We start from the raw sequence: 20,016 nt of genomic DNA, 5'->3' as shown, positions 1-20,016 counted from the left end.
ACTCCCCCCCCCACCTCCTCTCTTTCCATGCTCTTTCCTCCCCCACATCCCACCGCCCCCCCTCCCTTCTCCTGCTCTCTCCTCCTTCTCCCCCCCTCTGCTCCTTCTCCTCTTCTCCCCTATTTTCCTGAATCCCTGCCACTTCCTGCTCTCCCCTCTCTCACATTCCCCCTGCTCTCCTTCCCCTGCACCCTCCCACCTCTCCTTCTCTGTTCTCTCCTCCTCTCTGTCCTCTCCCCTCTCTCACATTCCCCCTGCTCTCCTTCCCCTGCACCCTCCCACCTCTCCTTCTCTGTTCTCTCCTCCTCCACATTTCCCATTTTCTCCCCACCCTCACCCTAATCCGGGCCCGTATCCTACCCCCTCCCCTCCCCCAACCCTAGACCCTACCTCTACCCTGGCTCTCCCTCCCCTGCACCCTCCCATCTCTCCTTCTCTGTTCCCTCCTCCTCCACATTTCCCATTTCCTCCCCACCTCCTCACTCTCACATTCCCCCTGCTCTGCCTCCCCTGTACCCTTCCACCTCTCCTTCTCTGTTCTCTCCTCCTCTCTGTCCTCTCCCCTCCCTCACATTCCCCCTGCTCTCCTTCCCCTGCACCCTCCCACCTCTCCTTCTCTGTTCTCTCCTCCTCTCTGTCCTCTCCTCCCTCTCCTCCCTCCCTCACATTCCCCCTGCTCTCCCTCCCCTGCACCCTCCCACCTCTCCTTCTCTGTTCTCTCCTCCTCCACATTTCCCATTTCTCCCCACCCTCGCCCTAATCCGGGCCCGTATCCTACTCCCTCCCCTCCCCCAACCCTAGACCCTACCTCTACCTTGGCTCTCCCTCCCCTGCACCCTCATCTCTCCTCCTCTGTTCTCTCCTCCCCCACATTTCCTATTTTCTCCCCACCTCCCCCCTCTCCTCCCTCACATCCCCCCGCTCTCCCTCCCTCCTCCACTCTCCTGCTTTCTCCTCTTCCCGGTGTTCTTCCTCTTCCCCCACTACTCTAAAGCATAGTACACATTTTACTCCAAAGCATGGCACCCACTCTATCCCCTCCAATATTCCGCCACTATTTAAAGCATGGCATAGCATGGCAATATTCCGCCACTATTTAAAGCATGGCACCCATGCTCTTAGTATTTCGCCACTATTCAAAGCATGGCACCCACTCTTCCCTAAAGCAAGACACCCATAAGCTCTATATGTAAACATGTGCTTATTTGGCAAAAGGACTCACTACTAAAGGCTTGCAGCCAATTAAATTAGGCATAGTTTGGTTGCTTAGAAATTGACATATGTCCGTTTGCAAGATGTGCGTCTATATTTCTCATTCTCTCCCCACCTCCTCCCTCCCCCTGCTCTCTTCTCCCCCACACCCCCCCCCTTCCCCTCTCCTGCTCTCTCCTCTTGCTCCTTCCCCACCTCCTATACCCTCCAACATCTAACATTCCCTCCCCACCCCATCACTCTCTCACATTCCCCCTGCTCTTCCCCCTTCTCCTGCTCTCTCCTCTGCTCTCTCTTCATTTCTATATTTTCTATATTATCAATTGTTCAAATGTTATCTTTATTCTGTATATTCTTGTTACTGTTGTGTTAGCTAGAATCAGCTAGACATACTTTCTGTGAAGCCCTCTGAGACATGCTTGTGAATTAGGGCTATATAAATAAACTTGACTTGACTATATAAATAAACTTGACTTGAGAACAGAGGAGAGGAGAGGAGAGGAGAGGAGAGGAGAGGAGAGGAGAGGAGAGGAGAGGAGAGGAGAGGAGAGGAGCTTTAGCTCACTTTCTCTTCTCTAGAAAACAGTAGAAAGCTGTGCTAACAAAAGCACGGCTAACCGACATGGACAAATCACAGAACAGACCAGAGCGCGTCAAAACAAACATGTCTTGTTTACTTGTGGAAGCGTGCCCCTCGGTCCTCGTTGTCAGCGTAGAGGAACATCTTTAAGGCGTAGTTTTCGATGTGGGCGTTACCAACCACCTCCTGGCCGATGGACTCGTTGTCACCCAGCTCCTTCTTCATCTGCGGAACACACATAAACACAGAACAATTCATCAAAACATTAATTTCAGCAATACACACTTACTGTAAAAAACAATATTGGCTTTTATATGGATTGTAACTAAAATTTTCAGGACTCAGGACTTTTATTGTGAAAGGTCAAACTTGCAGGACTGTAACTGGACTTTTTCAAGATGTGGGGCTTTATTGTGAAAGGTCAAATTCACAGGACCATAACTGGATTTTTTTCAGGACTCAGAACTTTTATTGTGAAAGGTCTGGCAGGAGCATAACTGGACTTTTTCAGGACTCTTGACTTTTATTCTGAAAGGTTAAACACCCAGGACCATAACTGGACTTGTTCAGGACTCAGGACTATAGACTGTATAGAGAATATGGAGGGAGTCACCATGACGTGACCAATTGGTTTGTGGACTTGCGTTTTGAAGCATCTAGTTTGGTGTGTTGGCTGCTGCCATCTTGTTTCTTGGACAGCTCGCATGAGACAGTGTAAGACCAGGGGTTTCCCACAGAGCTGCAGGGCCGCCTGCTATTGGTCAGCGATTGGCAAGCTGGGCGATCACTGGACAGGCGACCTGTCAATCACGCCTTTTCTATCGTCTATTTTACTCTAAACGGGTGAGTTATATAAAAATTCCCTCACTGGACAGTTCTCCTGAAAGGTGACTAACTATATAGACCAAAAAGTTTTTTTGAACCAGGCTGTTACATGTTTAATCCTGTTCTAGTCAGGCATTTAACATGCGGGTGAACGGGGAACGACTTCCTTTTGGAGCCAGCGTCAAGTGGCCATTCGAGGGACTACAGCTTGTATCACTTCTGCATAGGCTGCATATGTTCAAGCCTGAGCTTGCTCAGGACCTTTATTTTGCAAAAAGAAGGTGAAATAAATTAAATCATTTAAAGCCATTAATGCCACTGTCTGACAGCACAACACTTACACACTTAAATACACACACACACACACACACACACACACACACACACACACACACACACACACACACAGAGCGAGTGTGAGGTTTGGACAGATTGGCCCGCAGGGGAAGGAAATCAAATAGACAAAAAGCAATATGGGGGGATGAGGGGGGGGATGAGGCAGAAGAAGCAGCTTGATGACACAGAAGCAGGAAGACACAGAATCTGTCTGCTCATCAGCACACTCAGCATAAACCCTCCTTTCAGAGATCGCTGCTCGCCTCACAGCACCTTGATCTCTGGACCTGAAACATAAGATGCTCTGATGCTTCTGCATGACACAGCACAATCTCCCTACAGTCCCAGTCATTCTGATGCTTCTGCATGACACAGCAAAATCTCCCTACAGTCCCAGTCATTCTGATCAGCTGTTTTGGTCAACGTACTTTCTTGACTTCTTTAATAAGACAGTGGCCAAGCTTCAATGTAAGTATATTTTTTTTTTCATTATGATGCAGCAAATTAGAAAATCTGAATGGAAAGGGTTAGGGTTAGAATGGAAAGGGCAAAGGTCAATAAAAGTAGAAAAAACGCTCGCTTTGTGCGTCTGCCGTCTGCCATAGCAAAGAATGATACTTTGTGACACCATAAGGAACATTGCTTTAGAGAAACTAAGGATGTGGTTTATTAAGAGGTTGAATTGGCTTAACCCATTGATACCTGATGCAGCATTTGCGTGTATATCCCTCATTTGTGTGTGTATCCCTTTAAGACCGCGAACCGTGTGACGCGGTTCGCGGTCTTAAAGGGGTACACACACAAATGCTGCATCAGGTATTGGGTTAAGTTATGATAAGTCAAGTTGAAGTAGTTAAAGGAGAATTTCGTTTTTTTTTAACCTGGAGCCCTCTCCTCACATTAATTATTATCTGACGACTCACCCAGTGTTCTCCGCAGCGATTTGGACCGTCGTAGGCGTCGTTGTGATTGAAATAGTACTCCAAGCCAGTCCTTGAATGCGCTCCGTTGGGGCCACATGGCAGCGTGCTCTTCCTCCATGTAAATAGACAGTTTTCTTCCGGTGTTCTACCCATATCGTCATTATATGACCCATACAGAAACATCAGACTGCTATTCACCCCCGGGCTATTTCCACTACTCTTTACAGGGATCTCATTTCCTCATTCGGGCTGAGTTTCACCAACTCTCGTCAAGCCAGTACACAGCCCAGCCGGCAGGAAAGTCTCACGGGGCTGCCATGTGGCCCCAACGGAGCGCATTCAAGGACTGGCTTGGAGTACTATTTCGATCACAACAACGCCTACGACGCTCCAAATCGCTGCGGAGAACACTGGGTGAGTCGTCAGATAATAATTAATGTGAGGAGAGGGCTCCAGGTTAAAAAAAAAGAAATTCTCCTTTAAGTTTCTTGTTTTATCGTTGCTCAGTCTGCCATGGATCTGGATGGGACCTGTGTGTGGCGAGTTCTGCTGAGATGTATGTGGGGGAGACTGGCTTGAGGTGACAAGAAAGGGGGTGTGTGTGGTGAGATGTGTGTGGTTCAGAGTAGAGGGAGCGAGAGACTAAAGCAATGTGCTTCCATGGACAGGGAGAGAGAGACTAAAGCATGGTCTCTCTCTCTCTCCATTTCTCTCCTCTCAGTGTCTCTCTCTCTCCATTTCTCTCCCTCTCAGTGTCTCTCTCTCTCTCTCCTCTCTCTCTCTCTCTCTCTCTCTCAGTGTATCTCTCTCTCTCTCTCTCTTCAGGTTTCGTGCAAAGCACTCAGGCAAACAGACCTGTTCCCTCCAACAGGTGGACCCTGACCAGCCTGAATGGACACACTGTTCACCGGCTTAATCAAACCGTGTGTGTGTGTGTGTGTGTGTGTGTGTGTGTGTGTGTGTGTGTGTGTGTGTGTGTGTGTGTGTCTCAGGTATACAGGGTACTGCTTGTACAGTAGTGCGGCAGAGGAATGTTAAAAGCGCTGGGCTGACAGGAGAATAGAGCGAGGACCACTGGTCAGTGAATAGACGGACTGGGATCAAAGGAAAGTGGACTGGACTGGACTAGCCTTCTCCAAACCTTTGCTTCTGAAAAATGAGGCTGTAGAATTATCCAAGTACCAAAAACTGCAGTTTGTCGAATGGCCACTTGAGGCTGAAATATACCCACGACAGTAGAGAAAAACCAAAAGGTGACTCGCCCCCAAATACTTTGAGAGCAATACTCACAATACTCTAAGAAACTAATTCCAATCATTTAAGCAGAAGCCTTTAGATCAAGATGGCTTCCATGCCTGGGACACACCGGGGCAACAGCAACAGCAAAGGACGAGCAGCAATGAAGGCCGACTGTTGCGTGGCCTCACTTCGCCCGTGTCGGGGGGACAAAGAGATGCACTTGAACACACCGCAACTAGCACATAGGTTCTGTACCTGAGTGAGACCGAGGACTGCAGATCTACAAACCAACTAGCACGTAGGTTCTGTACCTGAGTGAGACCGAGGACTGCAGATCTACAAACCAACTAGCACGTAGGTTCTGTACCTGTGTGAGACCGAGGACTGCAGATCTACAAACCAACTAGCACGTAGGTTCTGTACCTGTGTGAGACCGAGGACTGCAGATCTACAAACCAACTAGCACGTACCTTCTGTACCTGAGTGAGACCAAGGACTGCAGATCTACAAACCAACTAGCACGTAGGTTCTGTACCTGAGTGAGACCAAGGACTGCAGATCTACAAACCAACTAGCACGTAGGTTCTGTACCTGTGTGAGACAGAGGACTGCAGATCTACAAACCAACTAGCACGTACCTTCTGTACCTGAGTGAGACCAAGGACTGCAGATCTACAAACCAACTAGCACGTACCTTCTGTACCTGAGTGAGACCAAGGACTGCAGATCTACAAACCAACTAGCACGTACCTTCTGTACCTGAGTGAGACCAAGGACTGCAGATCTACAAACCAACTAGCACGTACCTTCTGTACCTGAGTGAGACCAAGGACTGCAGATCTACAAACCAACTAGCACGTAGGTTCTGTACCTGAGTGAGACCAAGGACTGCAGATCTACAAACCAACTAGCATGTAGGTTCTGTACCTGAGTGAGACCGAGGACTGCAGATCTACAAACCAACTAGCATGTACCTTCTGTACCTGAGTGAGACCGAGGACTGCAGATCTACAAACCAACTAGCACGTACCTTCTGTACCTGAGTGAGACCAAGGACTGCAGATCTACAAACCAACTAGCACGTACCTTCTGTACCTGAGTGAGACCAAGGACTGCAGATCTACAAACCAACTAGCATGTACCTTCTGTACCTGAGTGAGACTGAGGACTGCAGATCTACAAACCAGACACATGAAACAAAGCAGCGTTTGCCTACCATTTTCACAGCACTCTCGCTCAGCATGTAAACAGTTTGGTCATATACAGAAGATACTTCTAAGCCTCTCCCTAACCCTAACCCTAAGGTCTTTTGCTTGTGGAAGAAGAAAGGAAGAGGCGGAGCTGAAAAGTATGGATGATATCATAGAGCAGGGCTATTCAACTGGTGGCCGCCAATCAAGTCCGACCGGCCCGCGAATGAGTTCCCAATTATTATTATTTATTTTTTTTAGATTTTTTTTTTTTTTTTTAACAATTAACACATTGAATGCCAGCCATGTTTTCATTCCTGTAGGTAAGTTGTGCCAGGGGTGTTTTTGACGATTCTGGCTCATTTTAGAACAGCCGAGGATTCTTTTCTGTTAAGAATTCATGAACAGCAATCATCTAAAAATAACTAATAGAATGTGTGCTTTCTCTGTCTAAAAGAGTTAGTTTGCAGAGTTAGTAGTTATGTAGATATTAGCCGTTGAGTACAGCATGGTTTCAGCGTCTGGAAATTTATTCAGAGATAAATGGCTTTTTGTGAAACAGTCACTTTAACCATTCATTTTTGGCATCAGTAAGACCGTCAGACATTCTAAACAATAGTTTTGAACAGTAATTTCCTCCATAACAACAGGAAACACCCCTCTCATTCAAACTCCTCCCTCCGTGTGTCTTCTCCTCCTTCCTCCTGGCTGTACAGCGGGCGTGTCAGAAGCGCTTTTGCTGCTGCCTGCCTGTGTGCCTGCCTGCCTGCTTGCCTGCGTGCGGACGCTCCTTGTGCGAGTCAAGATGGGCCGGGGAATGCGTGGGCGATGGGCAGATGTTGATTCTGGCCTTTCTGAGGTGTTTCAAAGTGTGTTTCACCTATGATCTATTTTGCAAATCGCTCTCCGCTCTCTGTGTGCTGCTGCCGGTGCGCGGCCGCTCTCAGGCAAGACAAGTCTTGAATGGATTACTGTAAAATCGCCACGCCATTTCCTTGAACGGCTTGCTACCGCGGTGTGTGTGTGTGTGTGTGTGTGTGTGTGTGTGTGTGTGTGTGTGTGTGTGTGTGTGTGTTCGCGCGTTGCTGCGCGGCTCTGGGGGGAAGGGATCTCTGTCCGTTCTGTGTGTGTGTCTCGGGCTTCTGACTGTAAAATCGCCATCGAAGAGGCGGCTGCTTTTGGTCCCGTGGCTTTTGGGTCCCATGGCTGTGGCTTCTCTCGGTCTCTGTCGCCACTTAGTGGTCGGTAAAATAGATTACACACATGCTCTTGCTCCAAATAGTTATCTCAAAGATGTAAAAGGGGTTGATTGATGTCCCACCGTCAAAAAAAAAAAATCTTTATGTAAGACGAGTTAGTCCGTCCTTGGCACTTAAGCGCTGGATTATGTAAGACGAGTTAGGTCGTCTATGGCACTTAATGTGTTAAACCTCATTTACTTATTACACTCGACTGGTTGTTTTTCAGATGTGATGTGAATCTAAAGTGAACTAAACAAGTCAGATCCACTATAAATGTTTTTCAGTAGATGCTGTGATGTAGCCACAAGAAAGGTGGAATATTAATGTTTTTCAGGAGATGCCGATGTGATGTAGCTAATCAAGAAAGATGCATTATAAATGTTGTTTCAGGAGATGTGTGATGTTGCTAGCTATACGTTCTAAACAAGAAATATGGTTCAAATGTTTACAGTAGTTTTCCTTTCTTGCTGCACTACAATGTTACAATGCTGTGAGACAGAGCTAAACACAAAAGATGCAATATTAATAGTTTTTCATGAGATACTCAGTATTTAATACTAATACTAATACTAATAATAGAAAAGGAGAACATACTGAATAATGACATCACAACAGTATAATCCTAATGTTAATTTAAAATTAAATATTCTTCTAAATATGGATAAAAGTCCAAAAAACATAAAAATTTCCATTCCTTACAGCACCCCCTATTTAATAATAGTTGCAGCGTGGCTGCGAAAATGTGGTGGCGCATTGTGTCAAGTGCACATATATTGGCTCGGGGGACGGTCCGGCCCCCGGCCCCTTAGGTTTCTGACAATGTGGCCCCCTGAACAATTTAGTTGAATAGCCCTGTCATAGAGCGACAGGCTCAAGGGGCTTTCCTGAAGGCCACGTCGTCGTGAAGATGATATTGGAACGATCAGATGTGATGAAGTTGAAAATTCAGAAGGTTTTGTGTGTGCCCGCTCTTCTCTTACCCAGCTGACCAGCCGAGCCAATCAGAGTGATTTCTCTCACCGACGGCTGTCAAATCGGCCGACGACGAGGCCGACGAGTGGCAGCGGAGCGGCCGGGACACAGACGCTCAGCGACTGTGTCCCGAAGAGAATGAAAGGGAGGGAGAACCTTTCATCAGGTGTGTCCAGACTGTGGACTGTTAGTGCAGCAAAGACTTCTGGCTGCTACACCAGACACACTTCTATATTTAGACGGGTTCCCCTGCTAGCTGCTGCTTTCATTGATTTTCAGACAAGTGAGTTTCCAGGGTCCCAGTGAGCCAAGCCTCAAAGAGCTGGCTTTCAGAGAGGAGCTTCTTCCTGTGACCACGTCTTGTGTCAGTCTATGAGCCAGCTCATCAGGGAGAGAGAGAGAGACACACGAGCCGCTGTGCTTTCAGGCCTCGCTCGCTCGCTCCATGGAGATGAGTCATGGTTACCGGCTACTTCAGAGTGGAACATACACACACACGCGCACACACACACGCACGCACGCACATGCACACACACACGCACGTTCACTCACACACACACACACACACACACACACACACACGCTCACACACATGCACACACACACACACCCACACACGTGCACTCACACACACACCCTCACACACGCACGCACGCACGCACACACACACACACACACACACACACACACACATACACACACACACACACACACACACACACGCACGCACGCGCACACACACACACACACACACACACACACACACACACACACACACACACACATCAAAGCATCGGATGTGTGTCGTGCTGCGAGAGAGGAGAGGCATCCTGAGTAGAAGACAGTAATGAAGATCCCTGGTGCCTCTGTAAAACCTGCCTCAAGGGGGCAGCTCTGTGTGTGTGTGTGTGTGTGTGTGTGTGTGTGTGTGTGTGTGTGTGTGTGTGTGTGTGTGTGTGTGTGCAGAGCTGCCTTTAATTGGCTCTGAGCGATCCTCAAAGCGAGTCAAACATCACAGTGGGACGTCCCACCTCACCCCGCCTCTTCTCTCCTCCCTCCCTAGGTCTCCTCCTCCCCTCTATTATCACCCCCCCGGGCCCACACACACAAGCTGAAGAATCTCCCTGGTTACGAAAAAGTTTATATTCGGTCAGCCAAATCTCATACTGACCGGGTGATTGAAATGAACTTTAAGACTTTGCTCAGGGAAATCCCAGCCGGGAGAGACTTTTTCGTTTCGGGGAGTGGCCGTCTCATAAGACGGGAGACTGAGAGAGGCGAGTCGGAGCGGACAGGTGACCGGAGCGGAGCCAGACAGCGCGAGTCGGAGCGGACAGGTGACCGGGGCGGTGACAGCCAGCGTTGGAGGGAGCGCCAGAGCGTTCACCGGGGAGTGGGATCCGGCAGACGTCATCCTGAGAATGAGCCCGAGGCCACCCGCGACAGACGAAATGACTGGGCGCGGTTCCGAGAAGGATCGGGGAATAGCAGCAGGAGGAGGAATGGAGCGGAGGCAGAGTGGCCTCCCTTAAACCGCAATGTTGAGGACGTAGCCTGAAGTTCACCACACTCAGACGGCTCACACGAGAACATTTCCTTTCTACACTGGAATATAAATGGATGGACAAACGCAAATCGCAACCTCAGATCACGTATTTTACAGTCACTGAATGCTGATATTATTTCTTTAAACGAGACTCATCTACAAGGGGAAAACGTTATTGAGGTGGATGGGTATGTATGGTTTGGTTTAAATAGGGTAACACACATTAGAGCGCCCAGAGGTTCTGGAGGAGTAGGATTACTAGTCAAATCCAGTTTACTCCAGGAATATGAATATGAAATCATTGAAAAAAATGACGGGATTATTGGCTTATTATTTCAACATAAATTATCAGGTTATAGTTTCATCATTTTCTCCTGCTATCTTCCGCCTGAAAACTCCCCCTGGGGAAGAGATGCCTCAGGTTCTTTTTGTCAATTACTGAGTTTGATTTATCAGTTCTCTGATGTTGACGCTATTTATATCGGTGGGGACTTGAACGCAAGAATCGGGAATATGGAGGACTTTATACCCACTATTGATTTCATTCCCAAGCGTGTAGCTATCGATGACTTTGTTAATAAACACGGAGAAACTCTCCTTGAATTTCTCCGGGATGCCAGAATGTGTGTAATTAACGGTAGGATTGATCCTCTAAATGATAACTTTACTTCAGTGTCCCCAAAGGGCAGAGCTGTGGTCGATTATTTTGTTGTTCCCTTTGATTGTTTGGAAAACTGCTTAGAATTTAAAGTAATGCTTGCCTCTCAAACTGTGGAAGATACAATTCTATTTAATTTGATCGATGAGCACTGTCGCCTTCCGGATCATTCACTACTATGGTTACAATTCAGGACTGGTTATAAAACACCGCAATTCAGTCAAGTTGCTCCTGTTATAAGTAAATCCTCTAAAAAGCGGGTGATCCGCATAGTACCTGAGACCTTTTTCAACTCGGATACGGGAGGTACAGCCTTGTCACAGCTGACTGAAAAAATTCAGATACAAATTAAAAACCAGGAGGAACTGGACACTTGGTATGGTGAGTTCTGTGTTTCAGTGTTGTCAGAATTGCACACTAACATTGTTAAACCCAAATTCAGGAAATCAAAAGAAAATAACCCCTGTTGGAATAATGAGCTGAGTTTGCTTTGGTCGGATATGTGTAAGGCTGAACGTCTTTTTTTGAAATGTAATGACCATGCTCTGAGAAAGCATCTCAAATTTATTTATAAGCAAAAACAATATAGTTTTGATAAATCACTTAGAATGTATAAACGTAAATATCAGAGAGGTCAGATTTTACAAATTGATCAACTACAAACTCAGAACCCGCAACAGTTTTGGCGTGAGATAAATAACCTGGGGCCTAAGCGACAGAAAAAGATTCCCATGCAGGTGTGGAGTGAAGGGGAATTAACATCAGACCTGGGGAAGGTATTGAAAGTGTGGGAGGAGGCCTTCTCCGGATTATTCTCTAGGAGTCAAAATGTTGCGGGTGTCTCCCCGGTTTTGTCTTTCGGTTTGGAGGGGGGTTACGCCCTCCTCAACAGTGTTATTCCTCTAAATGGTGCTGTATGTAGAGAGGAGGTGATGAAAGTCATTCATTCGGCAAAGTTAAAAAAGGCCGTCGGTATAGATGAGCTTTCAAATGAAGTGCTCAAAGACCCTAAGCTGTTTGATTTATTATTTCATCTTTTTCATACTTGTTTTGATCATGGTCTGGTTCCATCTGCCTGGTTTAAATCAATTATAACTCCAATACCAAAATCCCCAAAGGATGACCCCAGGATTCCACTAAATTATCGTGGAATTAGCTTACTAAGCACTGTTTATAAATTATATTCTTCTGTTTTGAATAATAGACTGTCGCATTTCTTAGAGCATAACGGATTATTAGAAGAGGAGCAAAACGGCTTCAGAAAAGGAAGAGCCTGCATTGATCACATTTATGTTGTGACCACTGTAGTTAGGACTAGAATGAAGCTTAAAAAACCCACTTTCTGTTGTTTTATTGATTTCCAGAAGGCGTTTGATCTTGTTGACCACATCCTCCTTAAACACAAGCTTCACCAAATCGGGATAAATGGAAAGTTTCACAAAGCGATTACTGCTATTTACGAAGCCCCTTTGGCTTGCATCAGAGTGAATGATTATCTCACAGAGTGGTTTCCAGCGCCCTCTGGTGTCAAACAAGGGGACATTCTTTCTCCAACCTTGTTCGCAGTTTTCATAAACGATTTGGCTAGAGAAGTTAAACAGCTGGGGAAAGGGGTTTCATGTGGCCAGGTACTCGTAAGCATCCTTCTTTATGCAGACGATATTATTTTGCTTTCAGAATGTGAAGATCTGCAAGTGATGTTGAATTGTGTTAACGAGTGGTGTAACAGGTGGAAGATGTGCGTTAACCAAAGGAAGACACAAATAATGCACTTCAGAAAGCCGGGTGTCGCAAGAAGTCAGTTTGTGTTTTCTATTGGTGACACACAGCTTGAATTCACTGACAAATACAAGTACCTGGGTTTATTTTTGGATGACCACTTGTCTTTTTTGCCTGGTGTTTCTATGTTGGCAGACTCTGCAAGCAGGGCTCTAGGAGGTGTTATAGGTAAGACCAAAGTTCTGAGGGACTTGGGCTATCTCACTTATTCAAAACTGTATCACTCCTGTGTATGCCCTGTGTTAGATTATGTTTCTGGTATTTGGGGCGGTAAACGTTTTCTGTTAAGCGAACGTATCCAGAACCGGGCAATTCGCTTTTTTTTGGGTCTTCATAAATATGCTCCTCTTCCAGCAGTTAGTGGAGAAATGGGGTGGGACCCTTGTGTGATCAGATGGAAAATCAGTATGGTGAACCTCTGGAACAGATTGCTGGACCTACCATCCAATAGGGTTGCTAGTCAGATTTTCCTCTGGGACTTGTCTGTTGAAGGGGAGTGGGTCTCAGATATGTATGACTTGTTTCAGGAGTGTGGTTTTGGAGAATATTACTCTCAAAGAATGTGTATAAATGTAGAGTCGTTTAAATCTCAGATCCGCGCTAACTGGTTACAATCTTGGACTGAAGAACTATGGCAGAAGCCAAAATTAAGAACTTACTGTTTATTTAAAAATGAATTTAAATGTGAAAAATATGTGATGTTTAATTTACCTAAAAGTAAGAGGTCCTTATGTGCTCAGTTACGATGTGGTATTCTGCCTTTACATATTGAAACAGGCAGATACAGAGGGACGGCGGAGGAGGATAGGATTTGTGAATATTGTGAATTGATGGAAGTGGAGAATGAATTTCACTTTATTTTGTACTGCCCCTTGTATCATGACTTACGAGATACACTATTTAAAAAAGTTCACTCCCCTGAGTTAAACCTGTTAGATTTTGAAGAAGGTGCCATACTTGAATTTCTTTTTGATAACATCTTTGCTTTTTCCGAATATATCTCTCATGCGTGGGATAGGAGGAAAAAGATGACATATGATAGATAATTCATATATTTTACTTAATACACATTGTAGTTAAATCTGTGTTTTGCTGCTGATGCCGCGTGCTGCTGTGTGTGTGTTTGTACGGTTTTGTATTGTTCAAGCACCGTAATAGATATGGAAATAACTGTATGTTGATGTGTCTGATAATCCCATGTGGGATGGGTCATGTAAATTGTCCTGACACGTAAATAAAATTTTCATTCATTCATTCATTCATTCATTCATTCATTCATTCATTCACACACACACACACACACGCACACACACACACACACACACACGCACACACACGCACACACGCACACACACACACACACACACACACACACACACACACACTCGCCTCCTCTACTGTATTCTCCACTAGGTGAATTTGGTGAACGTTGCATTGCAACACGCAGCATTTTCTGCAACATTTATTTTCCTAGCGCTTAAAAAACAAAAATCCAAAGTCAGATGCCAGAGCATAGAATTTGCTCATTGAGTAGAAAATGAAAGATATTTAAAGTCCCTGGAAACCAAAATCCACAAAAACGTTCTAACTATGTTATTTAGGGTCTTATGTTAGTAATTGTCTGCCTCCGAAATTATTATACATTACTTTCAACCCAAAGCCTTAAAATCGACACTTTTCTACAAGATTCTACAAAGTACTTCCTCATTGAAGACAGCAGTGCGCGAGGTGCTAAAATGCAGGAGCTTATGACGTCATAAGCTCTATATAACCTTTGTACACGTGCGCAATCTGCCCTCCTTTTGTCCGTTCTTTGCCCCCAGTGACAGCGCTCCCTCAGTGTCCGTCTGCCTCCCACTCTGTGCCGAGCGCTATGCTTCTCTCTCTCTCTCTCTCTCTCTCTCTCGTGTGAGAGAGCACAGAGAGACACACAGCCTGGTGACGCGAGGTTACTCACACATACACACACACACACACACACACACACACGCTGTGCAGTCGCAGCAAGAGTCCCTCTCCGAGCAACGAACACACACACACACACACACACACACACACACACACACACACACGCACGGTGTGTGTGTGTCGATCTCTCTTTCTCTCTTTCTCCGTTTCCCTCCCCCCCTCTGTCTCGCGCTCTCTCTCTCGGAGGCTGCTGCAGATGGGACACGCCCACACATTCCGCGGGAGAAAATACACTCTAAAAAATAATTCATTCTCATTACTTTTGCCAGACTGTCAAACCTAAATTTATATACTTTGCGACGTTCATCATCGTTCAAATTTGGCTGGTGGCTTATTAACATAGGCTCCTGTGATGTGATGAACTCAAAATGCTAAATAATAATAAAATATTTCTGGTTTCCAGGGACTTTAATATTATAATATGTAACCCGATTTATCATTCTTCACTGCATCAACCAGACTCTCAGCAGGGCCCGAAAATAACGTTTTCACTCACCGGCCAGGTGGCGTGGGTAGATGGAAAAAATCCAACCGCCAGGCATATTTTTTACCGGCCAAAATAATATATTGCAAAAAAAAGACGCTTTTTACCTGCGCTAAATTGACGACTGCATTTCATTCCAGAGTCACGTTTGGTAGCCTATACGGGAGAGCCAGAAAACTAGAGACAGTCTCAGGAAGCACTGATGATAGCCGGCTGCACACCAAAACTCTGTTTTCATTTGACATGATGACTATTTTGGGACCCGCGGGTAGACCCCTGAGCGTCACACGCCAAACCTCAAATCTAGTCACCATTGGTGCTTGGCGGGTGCTAATTTCGGGCCCTGACTGTCAGAAATGCTTTGTCGCCAACCTCAGTGAAGAAATAATGAGTTGTTGTCACTCCATGCTTCCTCAAATGCCACGTACGTGATATCACGTTCATCAGAGTCAGACGTCAAGTGTCAAATGTGACAGGAAGAAGAAGCACACTCACGAGTCACGACAGACAAATGTTTCAAAGTAAAATCATTTTCAAAACAAAACATTTATGTGTGTGTTTGTTATTTCTCCCAGGCCGGGAGGGCGGGACCCTCATTCGGGCCAGACCCGGCCCGCGGGCCGTTGCACCTGTCTTCCTTCCTTTGTGCCTTTCAGACACAAAATGGCTGCGGTGAAAAAGGCCAATCAAGGCTAATTAAGGTAATCAGAATATGCTAATCAGAGCATTGCCTTAAGCAGGTTAAGATTGAATTATTACCGTCGTCCATGTAAACGCACTCATTGACTCTGTTTTGTCTTAGTATTTTGTAAACAGGGTATATTTGTATGTGATTCAGAGTCCTTTGAGGAAGTGGAATAATCTTCTTTTTGAACAGTGTGTCGTCATGCACCTGCACACATGTCCGACCCCCTGAGCCACACATTGATGAAAATAACACCTGCATCAAATGAAATAGAATCAAACAGCTTGATTTGTTCAGTAAAGTTCAAGCAAACGGCTTAATTCTCTAGGGAAGATCAGAGATAATTGTGTCTGGTGATTAAGAAAAGAAAAGTCCGGTGATAAAAGTCTCACAGCTGGTATTTAGTCCGACTCGACGGTAATCGACGGTGTGTGAGCGTAAGAGAGAGAGAGGCCTTGGCCACACTGATCCGTCAGAAAATGGACAGAACAGATAGACGGATAGATGTATGTCCGTTGCATGTACAAGTAACCTACTTGTACAGCAGGTGGCGGTAAGCACCTTGAAGGTGTCAGCGACCCGCCTATAAACCGAGAGAAGAAGAAAGCTGGCGTCAGCTAGCTGTTAGCTCTGTGCGCTACGTTACTTATGTGGCAATAAAATGCCACCGAATGACCAGATTAGATGATGAAATTAGACGGTGACACTGACTATCACGTTGTACAACAGCGGGATGGTGTACACAGCATTAATTATAGCCTCCTTCACTGCCTCGGCCGCCATCTTCTTTGAAAAGTTGAAACAAATCTCGGAACGCCTCCTCTCGAGACCTCGACTCTGATTGGCTAAATGGACAGTGACTATCCGACCATCCGACCATCCGATACGTCCATCCAGAAAAAGTTCATCCCTCTTCAACTTTCTGTCCATCAAAACTAGGGGTCGACCGATATCAGTTTTTCAGGGCCGATACCGATATCGATTATTGGTAATCAAAATGACCGATAGCCGATATTTGGAACCGATATACATTTGCAGTAAAAATAAAAATCTTGGTGTCAAAATTTTAAATAACACAACTCGTTGTGGAAATGCATTTTCCTCAGTTTATCTAACTGCAATATTAATTGAAAATATTCACATTAAAGTGTTGATCTGTGTGTGTGTGTGTGTGTGTGTGTGTCACAACCTATAACCTGTTCCCATTTCCATGTGTATGCTCACTCTAGTGGAGACTTGGGAACATCAACTGTGGAGACAAGGGTGTATTCACACCTCTAGGTCGTTTGGCTTTGGTTGGATTCAGGGGCTTAATTTATACAATTGTTGCATTTGTGCCTTGGTTCGTTTGTGTTCACACAGCCACAAATCAAACCGGTAAATACAGTAAGAAAGCAACACAACTGACTACAGTGTGTAGGCTCCAATAAAACAGGACAGGTTGCTGATATGGGATGGGATTCATGGCTTCTGTTCAGATATGAAAGACGACATGTTTCCAACCATATAAAGTTAGTCAGACTTTTCTAGTAGAACAATGTAGCCTACTATATCTTATACTGAAGTAGAACCATACTGTAACTGTAGTAGCCTAGGCTACATTACAGGTTCATTTGAACAAAACATTAATTAGAGCAGCTTATGGAATTTATAAATGTCCTTTGTAGCAGTGTAGAGACTAAATATCTGCAAATTACATCTCAAAGACAGGATGCTGTTGAGAAATATTTGAGGCTGTCTTCAATTCTGCTAAAACAGCATTGGAGAGTTTTATGCTGTTGGTATCCTATTTTATGGTTAAGTAGCCTATATTTGCATGCCTACTCATGGCTGCAGACAGTAGTGTCACGAGCAGAGCCGTGATCCCAGTCTCATCTCTCTCTCTCACACAGCTGCAGATGGTTAAGTGACGTTAACGAGCAGGCCACTTTGTGCAAGCCGTGTGCCGTGTGCTCTCTCTCTCTCTCTCTCTCTCTCCCTCTCTTTATCTATCTCTCCCTCTCTCTCTGCCTCGCGCAAATGCGGGACATCGTCTCAATTTGCGGGACGCGTGAAAAGTGTTGAAAATGCGGCGCAGTCCTGCACAAAGCGGGACAGATGGTCACTTATCACTGCAAGAAAGTGCATTCGGCGGATTTCAACTCACGCTTCTATCAAACCTACCATATCTCCACGCTTAATTTGCACTGCATGCCATGCAGCCAGGGAGCGCTTCATACGAATCATCTACTAATAAGAATGATAGATCAGACGATTGTGGTGTTTATGCAATGTCAGCCTAGATAACTATGATGTTTATTCACTTTATTGCAAGCTTGGCAGCCTGCTGCGGACTGCGGACTGTCAGTCAGTCCGCTGCGCTGCACAGACCCACACGGCACGCTGTTGAATGAAGGCACAAGGCAGCTCGGATTTCATCTGAGAAGCCCTCTGATAGGCTAATACTCACCAATCAGATAGCGCTGTGGGCAGGACATTTGCACAGCAGCAACACAGAGCAGCAACACAGAGAAACACACAGGCTGTTAGAGCTGCATTCTGAGCCAATAGCGCATTTTTTAATTAATTTATTATATCGGCAAACAGCCAATGAAAATGCCGATACAGATAATCGGCAAAATGCTGAATATCGGCCATAATAATCGGCCAAACCGATAATCGGTCGACCCCTAATCAAAACGTATGCAAATCTTCTGGATACGTACGCTTCTGAGTGCTCCACGGACAGTCGGACAGCTGTCATTGAAAATGAATGGAAGTGAACAGAGAAATGAATGCACACGGACAGACACCACGGATCAGTGTGGCCAAGGCCAGAGAGTGAGGTGGACTGAGAGGAGAGAGAGAGAGAGGTGGACTGAGAGGAGAGAGAGAGAGAGGTGGACTGAGAGGAGAGAGAGAGAGAGGTGGACTGGGAGGAGAGAGAGAGTGATGTGGACTGAGAGGAGAGAGAGAGTGATGTGGACTGAGAGGAGAGAGAGAGTGATGTGGACTGAGAGGAGAGAGAGAGTGAGGTGGACTGAGAGGAGAGAGAGAGAGAGAGGTGGACTGAGAGGAGAGAGAGAGTGAGGTGGACTGAGAGGAGAGAGAGAGAGAGGTGGACAGAGGAGAGAGTGAGGTGGACTGAGAGGAGAGAGAGAGTGATGTGGACTGAGAGGAGAGAGAGAGTGAGGTGGACTGAGAGGAGAGAGAGAGTGAGGTGGACTGAGAGGAGAGAGAGAGAGAGAGAGGTGGACTGAGAGGAGAGAGAGAGTGAGGTGGACTGAGAGGAGAGAGAGAGTGAGGTGGACTGAGAGGAGAGAGAGAGAGTGAGGTGGACTGAGAGGAGAGAGAGAGAGTGAGGTGGACTGAGAGGAGAGAGAGAGGTGGACTGAGAGGAGAGAGAGAGTGAGGTGGACTGAGAGGAGAGAGAGAGAGAGAGAGGTGGACTGAGAGGAGAGAGAGAGAGTGAGGTGGACTGAGAGGAGAGAGAGAGAGAGAGGTGGACTGAGAGGAGAGAGAGAGAGTGAGGTGGACTGAGAGGAGAGAGAGAGAGAGAGAGGTGGACTGAGAGGAGAGAGAGAGTGATGTGGACTGAGAGGAGAGAGAGAGTGAGGTGGGCTGAGAGGAGAGAGAGAGTGAGGTGGACTGAGAGGAGAGAGAGAGAGAGTGATGTGGACTGAGAGGAGAGAGAGAGAGAGGTGGACTGAGAGGAGAGAGAGAGAGAGAGAGAGGTGGACTGAGAGGAGAGAGAGAGAGTGAGGTGGACTGAGAGGAGAGAGAGAGAGGTGGACTGAGAGGAGAGAGAGAGAGTGAGGTGGACTGAGAGGAGAGAGAGAGAGTGAGGTGGACTGAGAGGAGAGAGAGAGAGAGTGATGTGGACTGAGAGGAGAGAGAGAGAGAGAGAGAGGTGGACTGAGAGGAGAGAGAGAGAGTGAGGTGGACTGAGAGGAGAGAGAGAGAGGTGGACTGAGAGGAGAGAGAGAGAGTGAGGTGGACTGAGAGGAGAGAGAGAGAGAGAGAGAGGTGGACTGAGAGGAGAGAGAGAGAGTGAGGTGGACTGAGAGGAGAGAGAGAGAGGTGGACTGAGAGGAGAGAGAGAGAGTGAGGTGGACTGAGAGGAGAGAGAGAGAGTGAGGTGGACTGAGAGGAGAGAGAGAGAGAGTGATGTGGACTGAGAGGAGAGAGAGAGAGAGAGAGAGAGAGAGGTGGACTGAGAGGAGAGAGAGAGAGTGAGGTGGACTGAGAGGAGAGAGAGAGAGGTGGACTGAGAGGAGAGAGAGAGAGTGAGGTGGACTGAGAGGAGAGAGAGAGAGAGAGGTGGACTGAGAGGAGAGAGAGAGAGGTGGACTGAGAGGAGAGAGTGAGAGAGGTGGACTGAGAGGAGAGAGAGAGAGAG

The 20,016-nt window shown here is 46.4% G+C and overlaps 1 protein-coding gene across 1 annotated transcript in view; it reads right to left on the bottom strand.

The window, feature by feature from the left end:
- vta1 (vesicle (multivesicular body) trafficking 1) overlaps window positions 1-20,016 on the bottom strand; it is a 190,482-nt gene that overhangs the window by 133,067 nt on the left and 37,399 nt on the right. Inside the window, exon 3 of the mRNA XM_083643155.1 lies at window positions 1,890-2,017. Coding sequence (XP_083499281.1) covers window positions 1,890-2,017 — 128 coding nt within the window. The remainder of the gene's footprint in view (window positions 1-1,889; window positions 2,018-20,016) is intronic.

This window comes from Poromitra crassiceps (genome assembly GCF_964638095.1).
Source record: "Poromitra crassiceps genome assembly, chromosome: 9".
Classification (NCBI taxonomy): domain Eukaryota; kingdom Metazoa; phylum Chordata; class Actinopteri; order Beryciformes; family Melamphaidae; genus Poromitra; species Poromitra crassiceps.
Note: the sequence above shows the minus strand (reverse complement) of the source record. Positions and strands in the feature narration are given on the sequence as shown.